Genomic DNA, 15,213 nt, shown 5'->3' on the forward strand with positions numbered 1-15,213 from the left:
CCTCCTTCCATGGCGTCGCTGTCTCCCGTCCAAAGTCTCCTGTGCCTTGGACAAGCGCAGCGTCCGCGTATTTCTTGTGCTACCAGACAAGGAGCTCTTAGCCGAGGCGTCGAGGCAGGCGAACCGCGAGGAGCTGAAGCCGAGAAGACATGGAGGCGGCAGCGGCGGGGGAGGAGAAGGTGTTCGTCGCGTTGCCGGCGGAGTTCAAGGCGGGGCAGTCGACGCTGTCGTGGGCTCTCGGCCATTTCGGCAGCGGCGGAGCCACGGTCGTGATCGCGCACGTGCATGCTCCGCCGCAGATGATTCCAGTGAGTACGTGTTTCTTTCTTGAGCCTATACGCTCTTACCTCATCTGCATCTTTCTTTTGCTGAAAGAATTTTCAAATGCTTTGTTAAATATATAGTTGATCAATGATTCTGGCCAGGAGAATTCGTGGCCACCGGCCACCATGAATTGATGTATTTCTCCTGGTCAACTTTTCCTGTAGTTTGCTCACTTTTCATGTTCCAATAATGTGAAGCGTGTGCAATCTAGAACGATACCAGTTTCTTTTTTTTTTTTGAACGGAAAACAGTGAGAGAAACCCCCACTGCACAGCTTTATTAAAAGACGAGAGAATATATACAAGAAGGAACCAAAAAAGAGGGGAAAGAAAGAACGAAAGGGAAAGCATTAACAAATATTCTGCAGCCAGGCTAAGAACAGCAATTTGAGAGAAGGGTTCATTCTATGAGTTTGAGCATAGACTGTCTCCTTGAAACATTCCTTCCATCTATAGAAGTTTGCTGAAGATCTCTCAAAGATCTTAGCGTTCCGTTGTTTCCAGATTTCCCAAGCTGCGATAGAGAACACTTCCATGAAAAACTTGTGCTGGAAATTATTTCTAGCCTCTTGGAACATCTGACACTGAAAGCACAATCAAAAAACTTTTAGAACGTGGTTTCCTAGATGGCCATCAGCTAATCTGTTCCTGAAAGCTAGGATCATTAAATTTTGCACTGCTTTTTAGGGGGGAAACTACTCTGTAATGTCCTTTTCAGAACTCTGTCAATTATTTCTACTGTGGATCTAAGATTTAAATTCTGTTCTTATCTCAGTGGGAGTCAAATTTCATGTTGGTAAACTGAACCCGGAGCAAGTGAACATGTTCAGAACGATTGAGCGTGAAAAGGTGAACAAGCAGTTAGATGAATACGTCCATCAATGCTCGAAAATGAAGGTGCCATTCTTATTTTCTTCAGGTTTCATGTGTGTTGTGTCACTGTGCCAGATTATTGCTGATTTATTATTCTTCATATGCTTTCGGCTTGCTGTTGACAACTAAATAAACAGTTAACATTAACTGAGTTAAATTAAAAGGTTTCAAAGAGAACAAGTTGGCTGATAGGTCCCCAACTATTTGTAAATTTCAGGTGAAATGTGAGAAACTAGTTTTTGAGAAGGAAGATGTTGTAGCCGGCCTGGTTGAACTTATTGTCTTACATCGAGTCACTAATTTAGTAATTTCAGCTGCTGCAGACAGGAAGTACTCAAGGTATACCTGACATAAGTAAATTCTATTCTTGCAAATTTATGTGTGCTGTATTTGAAAGATTAGGAAGTTGCAAGCTTGTCATATATCAGTGTTATATTTGCCATTTTCGGTTTCAGAAAGATGGACAAACCTATTTCGAGGACTGCAACAGAAATTATGCAGAGAGCTGATCCATCATGCAAGATTTGGTTTGTTTGCAAGGGACAACTAATCTGTACCAGGTACAATACGTTGTGGTAACTAATGAACAATAAAGTCCCAAAATGTCTTATTCCATTTTCCATGACAGGGACAAGGGAGTAGAAATTGCACCAGCAGTTACACCTTTGTTCCCTGCTTCTGATCACCGCGCCTTGCAGCTATCACCTCACCAGGAAGAGGTGTGTGAGACTCTGATACCGTGCAATGGCATCTTCTGATCTTGCATACAACATCTTGCAAGAATGACATTATGGCGTGCTGATGTTCTTTTTTTTTCTTATTACTGTTTTTAGGATGAAGTTAAGTCGGAATTCGGATTTTATGATGTGCTCAAAGAGGCATGCATAGCAGCAGAGGACTTGATGAAGAGAGCTATAAACGAATCTTCCAGGCGTCAAAAGGCAGATGAAGAAGTTGTTTCAGCAATTCAGAAAGTATAATCCCTTTCTGGCTTGCCCTAAGCCATTTCCTTCAGAAATGAGAATACTTAGAAACTCTGCACAACAAACGAGCAAAATATTCCAGCTGCATATATATATGTGTGTGTGTTCATATGTTGATCTGAACTATGAATTTTACAGGCAAAGGAGTACGAGGAGCTGTACTTGGCAGAGGCGAGAAAGCACGAAGAACTTGAACAAGCTCTAGCAAGAGCAAATCAAGAAATTGCGCAGTTAAGACAAGCAGCCCACCTGCCCATGAATAAGCAGAATGCGACCACGGTTGAGCTCCAAGAGGCGATGGCAGAGAAATTGATCCTGGAGCAGCGCTTGGGAACAGAAGGACAGCTGATTGAGCTACACAAGGAGCATGTTCAGGTACAGACTGACGGTGACAATGGCGCCAGAGGACTGCAAGCGCTGCTCAACCAGAGCAAGCTGACTGCGTTCTCTCCATCCTCAGTTATTCAGTCGCCTTATGATGAAGACTGCATCCCTTCCTACTTCCTCTGCCCTATCCTTCAGGTGATTATTACATCCTCATTCTTTTAACTGTATATTACATCCTCATTTTGCTACACAAAAACATCAAATATACGATTTTTATCGTTGCTGCTGCACGGAATTTACCATAGCATAGATGCTGCCATGTTTGATATTTCCATTGATTTTGCAGGAGGTCATGAGGGACCCTCACGTTGCAGCGGACGGGTTCACGTACGAAGGCGACGCTATCAGAGGCTGGCTGGATGGAGGGCGAGAGGTGTCCCCTGTGACTGGGCAACACCTCGCCCACCGCGAGCCCATCCCCAATTTCTCGCTTCGTGCCGTGATCCAAGATTACATGATGAGGCGGAGCAGTGCCGATTCTCAAGATGCTGTTGCGATCTAACTTTTCTCCTCTGGTGCACCGGTCAGGTTCAGTTTTTTTGCCCCATAGCACGCTTTTGTAGGTTGCCTCGTACGGTCTGACCCGTTGTAGGGTCTTTTAAGGGCCACAGTGGGTGAAGTGTTGTAATTTTATATTGATAAAAAACCGACAGAAAAAAAATGTACAAAGAAAACTATACAAAGGAGCTTTTTTATTATTATTTTATTTATTTATTATTATTATTTTAGATAAGGGTCCATTGAGTCGGCCTTCTAGTTGGCTAACTTCACCTTGAGCATTGTACCAACTGCTCTACGAGCAGCTTCCTATGAATCCCCATGTTCAGCAGCTCTGTGCCCCCTCCTTCAATTTTTATGTATGAAAAAGAAAGAAGAAGATGACTAGAAGGAAGAAGAGAAATAGCTCATTCTATTCGGTGGTTCTGTACTTCTGTATTTGCCACTACCATATTTCAAATGGGCCCTTTATGTGTAGGCCGTAGAGGGTGAGATTTTAGAGCATCGATGGCTCTTTTGCGGGAACGAGAGGAGGAATAGTGTAATCTCGATGCAATACTAATAGTAAATAATTTCGGTTTCAGTTAGGAACCACCAATAATTCGTTCTTGTGTTTTCAATGTTAGCTTTCTCTTTGTCTGTCTCGCAAGCTTAATCCATCGATCAGTATTGAAATGCACCGGAGTTCGAAATCCTGAATAGACTAGCTAGAGAAGCACAGAGAGACACGAAGAAAGGAGCCCAACTCGCATGGCCATGAGGCCCATGACCTCATGTTTTTGAGCCCAACTAGCTCATCGGCATCTTCACTTACACGTGGGACCACTTGCCACTCTCTTCCCCCCCTCCCTTTTCCATTCCTTTTAAGCAGACCATCCTCTGATTTGCCTACATAATCTGATTGTACATGAATAGATAAACCATCTCGTATCACTTCTTCGACATAATAAGAAGCGCCGTGAATTTACGTAGCAGAAACAATGACATTTGCTAACGAAGGACCTACCAACTATGAGCTTATGATCACCTACGTGGTGTTTAATGGTCAAAAGTATGCCCGCGCCATGCTAACTAAGGTTAGCTCTCCAATCTGATTTAGATGTGGGTGTGTGAGTGTGCGTGAGAAAGGATTTTAATTTTGTTTAATAATTTTTTTCATCGGTGAAAAGATCAAAATTCGCAAAAAATTATTGAAATTTCGATTATTTTTTGTCATCTTCTCTATAGATCTCACATGTAAGTGATTTTTTTTTTTCAGAATTAGATATTTTGTTTCTCCGAAATTTCCAAAATTCATAAAATTTTGTTAAAATTTTAGCGAAATTTTAATCCTTGTACGTGAGTGTGTGCGTATCTAACTTGTACTTAAAAAGGAAAAGCAAGTCAAGGCGAAGAATTTGCATGGCATTTTGTTGCATTCAAATTCCATCCTTTTTTATTTTTGGAAAAACTTTTTAAATGGTTAGCAATTTTGCATTGTGACAAGCTGCTGATTACTATAGGCCCATATATAGCCCAAGCAAAGACGACAGCCTCCTTCACGACTCCTCCTCGGAAATTAACCTTTTGCCACCCTTATACCACCAAAGAGAAAAATTCTTTAACAAGACTCTTTTGCCCCTCTCTTTCTTCTTCGTGGTCCATGCTTCATAGCTAGTTAATCGGGCGTGCTGTGCATTCCTCGTTGAGCGTGACACATGCTACAACGGTGAGGTGCGTTATCCATGGCCAGCCGTCGAGCTGGAGTGCATCGTCGAGGAAGCATTGGTTGAGGTACGCGACAGCGAGCGCGATGATGAGCGCCGAGAAGGCCAGCCTCATCATGCAGGGGTGGATTCAACGGTGCAGCTGGGGGCTCGAGTCCTCATACTGCTAGCTGCGTCAGGGAGCCCCTCCTCCATTTTTTGCAAGAGAAGGAGAAAAGAAAGAAGATAATATAGAGAAAAAAAGATGAGGACAAAGAAAAGGAAGGCTGCAGGAGAAAGAAGAAAATGAGCCATTTTAGATTACTTACTGGCTTCGCTATTATCGTTACTACCTATGTTGCCCCACTTGACTGTCGCCTCCCTCCCCATCATACCGCCACACCCGTCCTCCTCCCTCTCACCCATCGGTGGGAGCAGCACCCACTCCTCCTGGGCACTTGGTGGATCTGCTCACCACTGCGGCTAAAGAGTAGGTGTGTTCAATGTTAGATAGCGGAGAAGAAGAAATAGAATAAAAGACATTAGTGCCTCTGACCTAGTGGTGAAAGTTGGCATAGAAATAAAAAAAATCTCTCTCCTATAGCAAATTATGAAGGACAAGTGAACAACGTAGAGAGTGGCATTTGAAGAGGTGCCAGTGGCAAAAAAAAAAAAGCTAATTCCCCCTATCTCTCCTGCCCCCGAGACCTGACCGTACTCTTCTCCCTCCTTTTCCCGACCGCGCCGCGCGAGGCGATCTCATCTCCCACGCCGCCGCCGCTGCCTCCAGTCTCCACCCAGGTTGGTATCCGCCACCCGCCGCCTCCTCTCGCTCTCGATCCGTCCGCCACAAAGCCGTCGTTTTTTTTTTTCATTCCGCACCCTGTTCGCTTGCAATTGCACGTCTGTTCGTTCATTTGTTTTCTTTGCTCCTCCTGTTGCTGTCGTTTGATCCGTTCCGTTTCTGTTGGTGTCGAACTAGGGTTTCGCTCCTCGCGCTGCTGGGGTGCTCCATGGACAACGTCGTCGTCATCGGCGAGGAGCGCCCGGAGGATTGGGCGGGCGAGAACGGCGGAGTCGCCGAGGAGGATGGAGCGGGGGGTGTGGAGATCGCCGTGAAGCCAGTGGCGGCGGCTGAGGAGGAGGGCGATGGTGATGTGGTGGTGGAGAGCGGGGACGAGGGGGATGCGCGTGTCGACGTGAAGCGGCCGCACGGCGCGGTGGCGACGCAGGAGGGTGACGGTCAGGAGGCTGGGGGAGAAAATGGGGGCGAGGAATCCGTGGGATTGGAATCGAACGGCGGGGGTCCGGGAGGCGGTGCGGTGGAGTCGGGTGCGACGCGGACGGGTCGATCGGTGGTGAGCGATTACCTAGCGGTGGCGACCCCGAACACCAGAGTGGTGCTGGAGAACGGGCAGCGTGCGGCAGAGGAGTGGGATGAGGACTCTGATTCAGCTGAGGGGGTGGAGCGGCAGGAGCCGGCTGGGTTGGATCGGAGCGAGGAGGTTTTGGGGAATGGGAGGACTTCGGTGGCAGGTGATGCTGCCCGGTCAGTTGCCATTGGTGATGTAAACGTGGATGATCCCTGTGTCGAGATTGACGTTGAGGAAGACACTGCTGATGATGCAAAGCAGGAACGTGTGGAGGAGAAAGCCATGGCTCAAGCGATCCAGGGATATGTAAAGGAAGCTGTTTTGGCTGGTCGTGCAAAGGAGAGGTTAGAGAAGGACAGGGAATATGTTGCTACTCATGATCACAAGCCTGGGGTTGCTGCACAATCTGGGAGTGAGCATGGAAATGTAAAGGAAGGTATTTTAGTGAATCAAAGCAAAACGCAGCCAGAAAAGAGCAGGGAAGAGATTGCTTCCCGTCATAGCAAGCCCGACTTGCACACACAATCTGGAGCTGAACCTGCTGTTGTCATCGAGAATTTGGATGATTTGAGCTCCTCAGATGACGAGAATACAGCTACCTCTGCCCCCCCTACACAATCCCCAAGTGGTAGTTCTATCCCCCCTGCCCAATCCAGTGGTGCTGCTGCTGGTCATTCTAATGGTCCTTCGTTGCCGTCTTGTCCTGCTGGCCTTGGATCATCGTCTTCCTTGTCGCAGCCTCCTGCTCGTTCTGTTCAACAGGTCCGTGCCAATGGACCAGTAGCTGTGGATAGGGGAAGCCAGCAGGCAACTGAGTCTGCTGGGGACGATGGAGATGAGAACGATGAAATCCATGAGAAGCTTCAGATGATCCGTGTCAAGTTTTTACGTCTTGCTCACAGGTTTGGGCAAACGCCCCATAATATGGTTGTTTCACAGGTTCTGTACCGGCTTGGACTGGCAGAACAGCTTAGAAGGACTACTGCTCAAGGTGTCTTTAGCTTTGACCGAGCAAGTGAGATGGCGGAGCGTCTTGAAGCTGCTGGAAATGAACCCCTTGATTTTTCTTGCACCATCTTGGTTCTTGGTAAAACCGGGGTTGGTAAGAGTGCTACCATTAATTCGATTTTTGATGATACCAGGTTGGATACAAATGCTTTTGATTCCAGCACTAGAAAAGTGCAAGAAGTAATTGGTACGGTTGAGGGAGTCAAAGTGAAAGTGATAGATACTCCTGGACTTTCATGCTCATCTTTAGAACAACACCACAACCAGAAGGTTCTCAACTCTGTGAAGAGGCTTATCAGCAAGAACCCTCCCGATATTGTTCTTTATTTTGACAGATTGGATATGCAGAGCAGGGACAATGGTGATGTCCCTCTTCTGCAAACCATTACCAAAGTGTTTGGAGCATCCGCTTGGTTCAATGCCATTGTTGTGTTAACTCATGCTGCATCTGCGCCACCAGATGGTCTGAATGGAATTCCTCTGAGCTATGAAATGTTTGTCACCCAAAGATCTCATGTAGTCCAGCAAGCTATAAGGCAAGCCGCTGGTGATGTCCGTCTTATGAATCCAGTCTCCCTGGTGGAAAACCACTCAGCATGCAGGACGAATAGGGCAGGTCAGAGGGTTTTGCCAAATGGACAAGTCTGGAAGCCACAGCTGCTGTTACTTTGTTTTGCTTCAAAGGTGTTAGCGGAGGCCAATGTGCTCCTCAAGTTGCAGGATAGCCCTATTGGTAAAACTTCTCGTATGAGGATTCCGCCGCTGCCTTTCCTTCTCTCCTCACTTCTTCAGTCTCGGGCCCCACTGAAATTACCAGAGGAGCAATTTGGTGATGATGATGATCTTGAAGATGATCTGGTAGATGATTATGATTCAGATGATGGCTCAGACTATGATGACTTGCCTCCTTTTAAGCGCCTCTCAAAAGCTCAGCTTGCTAAGCTGAACAATGCACAGAGGAAGGCGTATCTTGAGGAGCTAGATTACAGAGAAAAGCTGTTATACAAGAAACAACTGAAAGAGGAAAGGATGCGTCGTAGAATGATGAAGAAAATGGCAGCAGAAGCCAGTGCTCGAGCAAATGATTTTAGTAACAGCAACCCAGAATATGATTCTAATACTCCAACCAATGTCGCGGTGCCTATGCCTGACATGATACTGCCCTCATCTTTCGATTCTGATTATCCTAGCCATCGCTACCGTTTTTTGGATACGCCAAGTGAATGGCTTGTCAGGCCTGTATTGGAAACCCAGGGTTGGGATCATGATGTTGGTTATGAAGGTCTAAATGTTGAAAGATTGTTTGCTGTCAAGGGTAAAGTTCCTCTGTCCGTATCTGGCCAACTAACAAAAGACAAAAAGGATTGCTCTCTGCAAATGGAGGTTGCAAGTTCAGTAAAGCATTCTGAAGGTAAAACTACTTCACTTGGGCTTGATTTGCAGTCCATCGGTAAGGATATGGCATACACAATTCGTGGCGAGTCGAGATTTAAGAACTTCAGGCGCAATAACACAGCTGCTGGGATATCTGCAACGCTCCTTGGAGATTCTGTATCAGCTGGTGTGAAGATTGAAGACAAATTGATAGTGAACAACCAGCTCAGGCTTTTAGTTAGTGGTGGCGCCATGAGTGGGAGGGGAGATGTGGCTTATGGAGGCCGTCTTGAAGCGACATTGAGAGACAAAGATTACCCAATAGGCCGGATGCTTTCTACTCTTGCGCTGTCTGTTGTGGATTGGCATGGGGATCTGGCAGTTGGCTGCAATATCCAGTCTCAGATTCCTGCTGGAAGAGCTAGCATCTTGGTTGGTCATGCAAATCTAAGCAACAAGGGGTCTGGCCAAGTCGGCATTCGGCTGAACAGCTCCGAGCATCTTCAGATTGCGCTTATTGCTCTCGTGCCTATACTAAAAAACATCAGAAAGCTATTACAGAATTACTCTGAGTCCAACTAGTATTTATATATGCCTGAAAAAACAGTGAGGGCGTCATAGATTAAATACTAGCATAAACTAGAACTATGTATTTATTTTGTTCTTTCGTTCCCAACTTTGTAACTATGTTTCTCCTGAGCTCTTTTTGATGAAGTTGGAGCAGAACACATCAGTGTTTTCCCCTGAGCTCTGTCTTATGAAGTTGGATTGCAGATTTCATCCTTGCCACTGTCAGATTTCATTGGCTTATTATTGTTTTCTTAACATTTGAATCCCAGTTGCAGGTTCCTGTTCTAGTTTCTGATTAACATACATATTCTGTTGTGATATAGTCTCTCTGCTTCTCCCCAAGTTCTGAAAGTTTTTACAGTGGTAGTTTTCCAGTGATACGTGACTATTAATCAAGTTGGGAGCATAACTCTGCTCAACGAGCCAAGCCAAGAGTCATCAACTGTGTTAGCATTTAGCAACAACGTTTATCTTAACACAAGAAAACGTTCGTAAGATAATTTTCTCGTGAAATGAGAGTTACCAAAGCCATGGTCTACCCTCTACGTTCTCTGCAGTCTGAACTACTCGTTATCTAACCAATAACTACTGCTGCTGTCGCATCTGATGGGCTTGTGCAGTTGATATTTTGTTCCGTTCTTTTTCAGAGCAGTCACCCTCGTTGTTTTACCCAAGCGCAGCGGATCCGACGTAAGCTCAGATATGCTACAGTAAATCGTGAGTGTACAAACTGTCAAATGTAGTTTATTACTGTAGTAAAAACACTGTAGCAGCACTGCAGTGAAAGAAATGTCGAAAAGAGTACTGTAGCATTACTGTATTATAAAATCCTAACCGTCCATTCGTGGTCCAGCGGAAGAAAAATACAAACTGTATTTTACTGTAGCATCTCTAACTTTGTCGGAGCAAAATGAGAGGATGCGAATCGAAGCGCAGCAGTAGACCAAGGCACCCTCTGCTTGGAAAATGGCTCGGAGAGTCACACGGACAAGCAGGGTTGAGCTGGATTCCTTGACGCTCCGCACACGGAGGAGAGCAATAAAAAAAAAAACAGAAAAAAGACAGCTCTGATTGAGAAGAGTCCGTTTCAAGGGTGCGGAAAATTCCATCTCCATTTCGGCGCTTCTATCTTTACCTCAGATGAGTCGTCGCCCAGGTACAAGGCTTTATGCACCAGCTGGTCTGATGCTCCTGTTCTTAAATCTTGCCCGGCTTTCAAGTCACCCAGAATCTAGTGAGCTTTTATTTGTCAAATAAAATATCTAGTGAGCGGCGCTTAATCCTTCTATGTTTTGCTCTTCTTGGTTCTTGATTTCTCGAGTTCCTTTGGAAAATAGTAGCCTCTGAATATCTTATACTAGCTCACTGCATGGCTGAGCAGCTTGAACTGGATTCTTGTTACTTTAAGGGCTCTGGTGATTTTGTACTGTAATGGTCAAGCTGGCTTTTCTTTCTGAAATTAGCCTCTCTTTTTTCTCACTGAAAATAGCTTCCTGAAGTTTGCTCGCTTCAGTTTTGATTTTTCATTCTTGGTGTCGATGGCAAGGTAGAAACCAATCTTCCCTATCAATGCTGTAGAGTTTAGTGTGGATGAACTAGATACCTATCTAATGTTTGATCATCGGGTATGGACATATTAAGTCATTTCCCTGTAAATATTATATGGATAATTGGATATGAGTAGCACTTATTCCTAACTGCTAACGACTTGTTTGTTTTTCAGGTGCAAGCTCAACTCTTTCAGCATATCATCATTTGCTTCTGATGAAGTGGACTACTTAGATTTGTTGTCTTTGCATGGGGATAGCAGTGCCGAGCATAGTGCTTCTAGGTCTGAATTTCTGTCAGCTCTCTCAAATGGCTTGAAGATGTCCCCAACAGAACATGTTCAGTGTCTGGCACCTCACGGAGATCTGGTTTGCACCAAACTTCACATAGTAAATTCAGCAGAGCTGTTTCTTGTTGAGTTGTACCCTGAACTGTTTCTTTTGACGGATGTTCACGGTTGAAGGAAATATTCTTAGTGATGCATCTGCAACTTATTCATAGGCAGAGATGAATTTCGACGCTGATTTGCAAGATAGACTTCAAAAGGCCTTAGATGAAATTGTGAGATTGAAGAAAGAAAACTTTGAAGAATCTTGCCAACGTCGACAAGTTGAGAAGGAGCTCCTAGTTGTCCACAAGAAAGTAAGTTCCTTTTTTTCGCTTTTCACTAGTATGTATTTAGATTACATATGGAGTAGGAAACCACACTATAATGTCATGAACAAAGTATTACATTATTTTTTGTTACCTTGTAACCATATGTTCCTTCCATTTGGTATACATAATATCTAATTAATGGAACTACCTTTACAGGCTAAGAAATTGCAGGAGTACCTCTTAAAAGAGCTGAAGCATTTGAAAGAAACTGAGGAAGCTCGTGCCACAGATCAGCACTTGATACAAAAACTGAGGAAGGAGATCGAATTGCTAAAGATCCAGCGTGATGAATATCTTGAAAAATTCTGTCAAGCAAGTGAGCAGATGTTGCTCCAACCCTCAGAAGCAGCTAAGGAAGCTCATGAAAAGGGTAAACATGAGATGGAAATATTGAGAGAGAAAATTAGTCTGCTTAAAATCCATCGAGACGAATACCTTGCAAAGTTTCAGGAGGCAAATGAACCAAAGTTAGCATTGGTGGAGTGTGTTTCTGATACTGATTGTGATACTAATGCTCTAGAAAATGACTTGGAAGCATACAGATGCACCCTTGACTCCGTGCAAAAGGAGTACAGCCGGTTGCGACCCGAGAGGGGCAGTGCAGGCAGATATCCTGAAAAGCACTCTCAGTTTTCCTTGGCTGAGCTGCAGTTGGCAACTGAAAATTTCAGCGAGTCACTAAAAATTGGAGAAGGTGGATATGGGCATGTCTACAAGGGCTCTATCTGCGACACCACTGTGGCCATTAAGATTTTACGCCATAATGAGAACCTCCAAGGCTTACTGCAGTTTCAACGAGAGGTAATTAAAGTGGTATGTTGCATTTTCATGATATTAATATTTTACAGAGGTTTGCAAAGTGGCTTCGGTATTTGTGTTTGTGTTTCCAGGTTTTGATCCTGAGCAATGTGAGACATCCACATCTTGTCAGTCTCATAGGAACCTGTGATGAAGTGTCAGCTCTTGTGTATGAATATCTACCTAATGGAAGCCTCGAAGACCGCCTTTCCTGCAAGGGTGACACCCCAGCGCTAACATGGCAAGTCCGAACAAGGATCATTGGTGAGATTTGTTCTGCACTAATCTTCCTCCATAGTCATAAGCCAAAGCCGGTTGTCCACGGTGACCTTAAGCCTTCCAACATCCTCCTTGATGCTGATCTAGCGAGCAAGCTTGGAGACTTCGGCATTGCTCGATTTCTTGTCCCGTCCGAAACCAGCACCATGGTCCATCTTACTGACCATCCAATTGGGACAATGTTCTACTCAGACCCAGAGTACATCGCCCACGGTGAGCTGACCCCAGGATCAGACATCTTCTCGTTTGGTATCATCATCCTACGCCTCTTGACAGGGAGACACCCAAAGGAGATTGTGAAGAGAGTGGAGAATGCAATGATCAATGATGAACTGCACACCATCATCGACAGATCTGCCGGTGAGTGGCCCTTTGTGCAAGTGCAGCAGCTTGCGCGAATTGGTATGAGATGCACAGCGGAGAAAAGGAGGCGTCGTGCAGATCTTGTTACTGATGTGTGGCCAGTGATTGAGCCAATGATGAAGAGTGCTTCCTTATCGACATGTCCCTCAACATCTTCATCGATTCAGGATGAAAGCGGTGTGCCACATTACTTTTTATGCCCAATTTTGCAGGTACGCATGTTGCTTCAGATTAATTCTTTTTGTCATGCCATGTACTTACTTTCAGTTATGAAATTGTGCTGATGTATTCGTATCGGTGCTGATGATGAACTCAGAAGGTCATGAAGAATCCACACATCGCGGCGGATGGATTCACCTATGAAGCTGAGGCCATAAAAGACTGGTTTGAAGCCCATGATACATCACCGATGACCAATCTGGCGCTTCCCAACCGTGCTACAATTCCAAACTCCGCGCTTAGCTCAGCCATCCAAGAACATCTTCAGCGTGGGGCATGACTGGTGCCGGTCCTGCATTCTGGGAGTTTACGCCTACATGATTCATGCCTATTTGGATCCTGAAGGGATTCAAGACAGCTAGAAAAGTTTTTTTTTTAAAAAAAATCTTCGTTGTGCGTATTACTGTATACAGTTTGCTAGTATTATTTTTGCATTTGTGTATGGATTTGTCATTTGTGTAACAAAGTGGTTTTCAGATTTGCCAAGCTCTCAATTCTCAAAAGTAGTTTGCTGTCGAATACATTTTCCGCTTATCTGAGAGGGAAGAAAATTTGTTCATTCTTGTGGCCACCCTTGGGGCCGCAAGCCGCGCCGCGTCTCGCCAGAGCGCCGCCGCATTCAGTTCGTCCCCGCCGTGCACCCCCATCCCGCCGGTGGCCTCTCTTCATCCCCCGCGTGCATGCATCCGCCATGGGCAACCGCAGCTCCGGTTCATGCGCTAGGCAGTTGAGTTTCAGCTCATGTGCACCCTTGGCTCTGCATTGCTGCAGCAATAGAAATGAACCGTAAGAACGTTAGAAACACAGACGTCCCACCAAAATTATCATAGCAGATATCACAATAGTTAGATTGTCAGAGGTGTTTTGATGTTACTTTTGTCTTTCTGCTGCCAATAGCAACTGACGTACCATCAAGTTTCATTTTCTTCAGATTTGTACATTTCTTTGTCTCCCTTGCCAGGGCTGTAGATTATGGTCAGAATCTTGTAAATTTCAGGATGTGTGCTCACAACAACACGTGCTGCTTCTGTGAAGCTTCAATTTCTTCATATTTATCACTTTCCTCTTTAAGAAAATCAGAAGGGAAATGTACCTCCTAGCATTTTCAGAACCCGAAAAAGGAGTTTTTCCCCTTATTTTTTTCGATATTCCCTCAACCTTTCCGATATTGAGTCATGGTAAATTAAAATGCCCCCCCGAAGAAATTGTCCGTTGAGATTATCTTTCTGTGCTGTCAGTCTTAAGGGGGAAAAATCGCTCTCTCTCGTCTACAGGGATTCTTTTGTTAGAAAATATGTAGTTTTACAACAGAATTTAGATCTGTCTTAATCTATAAAGATTTGGTCTTTTTAAATAGGTCTCTATCGGTCTCTATCTTTTGGAGATTGATTCTATTTCTTAGTGGATTTTGATACTATATATACAAGGCAGCATCCCTCATTGTAAACACAGATGAATAAAAAATAAATAGCTTTTCCCCTATATTGTGGTCTTCTTTTGCAATTGTTTTCTCGAGGGATCGCTGGACTACGCATGGTAGCAGCAGTTTCTCAATACGTTATTAGCATGAAACTCTATCAGAGACCAAGCTAGCGGAATGAATTTGTCTGCGCCTGATCTGCATTGCATCGACATCGTTGTCAAATGGGCAAGTCATAGCCTAGCCTATATGCCTTACGCGGTATGAATTTACCACGACATGAACATGCTACGGTACGTGTACGATGAACAAACATATCATTTTAGGGAATAGATCTGTTTGCTTGATCGCGACTTGTATGTAATTGATTCCCACAAAGAGGGGATCAAGCCTCTGCGCCGACCCTGTCGAGCCGATTCTGCATTTCGGTCGCCACCCGTACGTGGATGTCCTGAGGCAGAGGAAGAGAACCGGCTGAAGGCTTGCTGCCACTGCCCATGGCACTAAACGGAGATGCGGCCAGAGGCCCTTCTAGCCTGCACCCCACACGCTGCCCCATCTGTTGGCCTACAGGCCATGCAACGGCCAGAAGCCCTGCCGCCCGTGCCGTCCCCATCAACACTACCGCGCCCCTGCGCTGCCCTTGCACATATTGAAAAAAGAAAAAAGAAAAGGCTTGCACGTCATCCCTGCTAGCAACCGCTCGAAGGCCATCTCGGCTTGCTGCCCTGCCAGCCTCTCCCACGATCACTCGATCGATCAAGCAGTACACGCAAGGATGAACTCCTTCGTTGCATGCATGGATCCCGAAGGACTAGAAAAAGCAGTGTGCGCAAGCAATACGCGCATGAACTA

The 15,213-nt window shown here is 45.2% G+C and overlaps 3 protein-coding genes across 11 annotated transcripts; all 3 read left to right on the forward strand.

Annotated features, from left to right (window-relative positions):
• Positions 1–3,336, forward strand: LOC133907918 (U-box domain-containing protein 36-like). 2 transcript variants are annotated; one of them, XM_062350040.1, is made up of 8 exons: positions 1–312; positions 1,099–1,220; positions 1,414–1,535; positions 1,652–1,756; positions 1,825–1,915; positions 2,030–2,170; positions 2,318–2,554; positions 2,853–3,336. In XM_062350040.1, the coding sequence occupies exons 1-8, from the start codon at positions 150–152 to the stop codon at positions 3,066–3,068; spliced, it is 1,197 nt and encodes a 398-aa protein (XP_062206024.1). In that variant the 5' UTR covers positions 1–149; the 3' UTR covers positions 3,069–3,336. The 2 variants fall into 2 exon arrangements, with proteins under 2 accessions (XP_062206024.1, XP_062206023.1); XM_062350039.1 differs by having other exon boundaries at positions 4–312; positions 2,318–2,701.
• Positions 3,337–5,431: 2,095 nt separating this feature from the next.
• Positions 5,432–9,284, forward strand: LOC133907916 (translocase of chloroplast 101, chloroplastic-like). The gene is made up of 2 exons (XM_062350029.1): positions 5,432–5,550; positions 5,732–9,284. Exon 2 carries the CDS (start codon positions 5,763–5,765, stop codon positions 9,084–9,086), a length of 3,324 nt encoding a protein of 1,107 aa, XP_062206013.1. The 5' UTR covers positions 5,432–5,550; positions 5,732–5,762; the 3' UTR covers positions 9,087–9,284.
• Positions 9,285–10,071: 787 nt separating this feature from the next.
• On the forward strand, positions 10,072–13,424 carry LOC133907917 (U-box domain-containing protein 70-like). 8 transcript variants are annotated; one of them, XM_062350037.1, is made up of 6 exons: positions 10,072–10,230; positions 10,798–10,990; positions 11,086–11,264; positions 11,436–12,080; positions 12,170–12,931; positions 13,036–13,424. In XM_062350037.1, the coding sequence occupies exons 3-6, from the start codon at positions 11,130–11,132 to the stop codon at positions 13,216–13,218; spliced, it is 1,725 nt and encodes a 574-aa protein (XP_062206021.1). In that variant the 5' UTR covers positions 10,072–10,230; positions 10,798–10,990; positions 11,086–11,129; the 3' UTR covers positions 13,219–13,424. The 8 variants fall into 8 exon arrangements, with proteins under 8 accessions (XP_062206021.1, XP_062206016.1, XP_062206020.1 ...); XM_062350032.1 differs by having other exon boundaries at positions 11,124–11,264; XM_062350034.1 differs by having other exon boundaries at positions 10,221–10,308; positions 11,124–11,264.
• Positions 13,425–15,213: the final 1,789 nt, after the last annotated feature.

The sequence above is a fragment of the Phragmites australis genome, chromosome 24, assembly GCF_958298935.1.
Source record: "Phragmites australis chromosome 24, lpPhrAust1.1, whole genome shotgun sequence".
In the NCBI taxonomy this organism is placed as follows: Eukaryota; Viridiplantae; Streptophyta; class Magnoliopsida; order Poales; family Poaceae; genus Phragmites; species Phragmites australis.

What these genes read in the sequence shown, in the direction of transcription:
- LOC133907917 (XM_062350030.1), top strand. An exon ending in TGGCACCTCACGGAGATCTG is followed by an intron (nt 10,991 to 11,123) that starts GTTTGCACCAAA and finishes ACTTATTCATAG; the next exon opens with GCAGAGATGAATTTCGACGC. An exon ending in TTTTATGCCCAATTTTGCAG is followed by an intron (nt 12,932 to 13,035) that starts GTACGCATGTTG and finishes TGATGAACTCAG; the next exon opens with AAGGTCATGAAGAATCCACA.
- LOC133907918 (XM_062350039.1), top strand. Translation starts at nt 150, where the DNA reads ATGGAGGCGGCAGCGGCGGGGGAGGAGAAGGTGTTCGTCGCGTTGCCG. An exon ending in ATCAATGCTCGAAAATGAAG is followed by an intron (nt 1,221 to 1,413) that starts GTGCCATTCTTA and finishes TGTAAATTTCAG; the next exon opens with GTGAAATGTGAGAAACTAGT. An exon ending in GCAGACAGGAAGTACTCAAG is followed by an intron (nt 1,536 to 1,651) that starts GTATACCTGACA and finishes TTTCGGTTTCAG; the next exon opens with AAAGATGGACAAACCTATTT.
- LOC133907916 (XM_062350029.1), top strand. Translation starts at nt 5,763, where the DNA reads ATGGACAACGTCGTCGTCATCGGCGAGGAGCGCCCGGAGGATTGGGCG.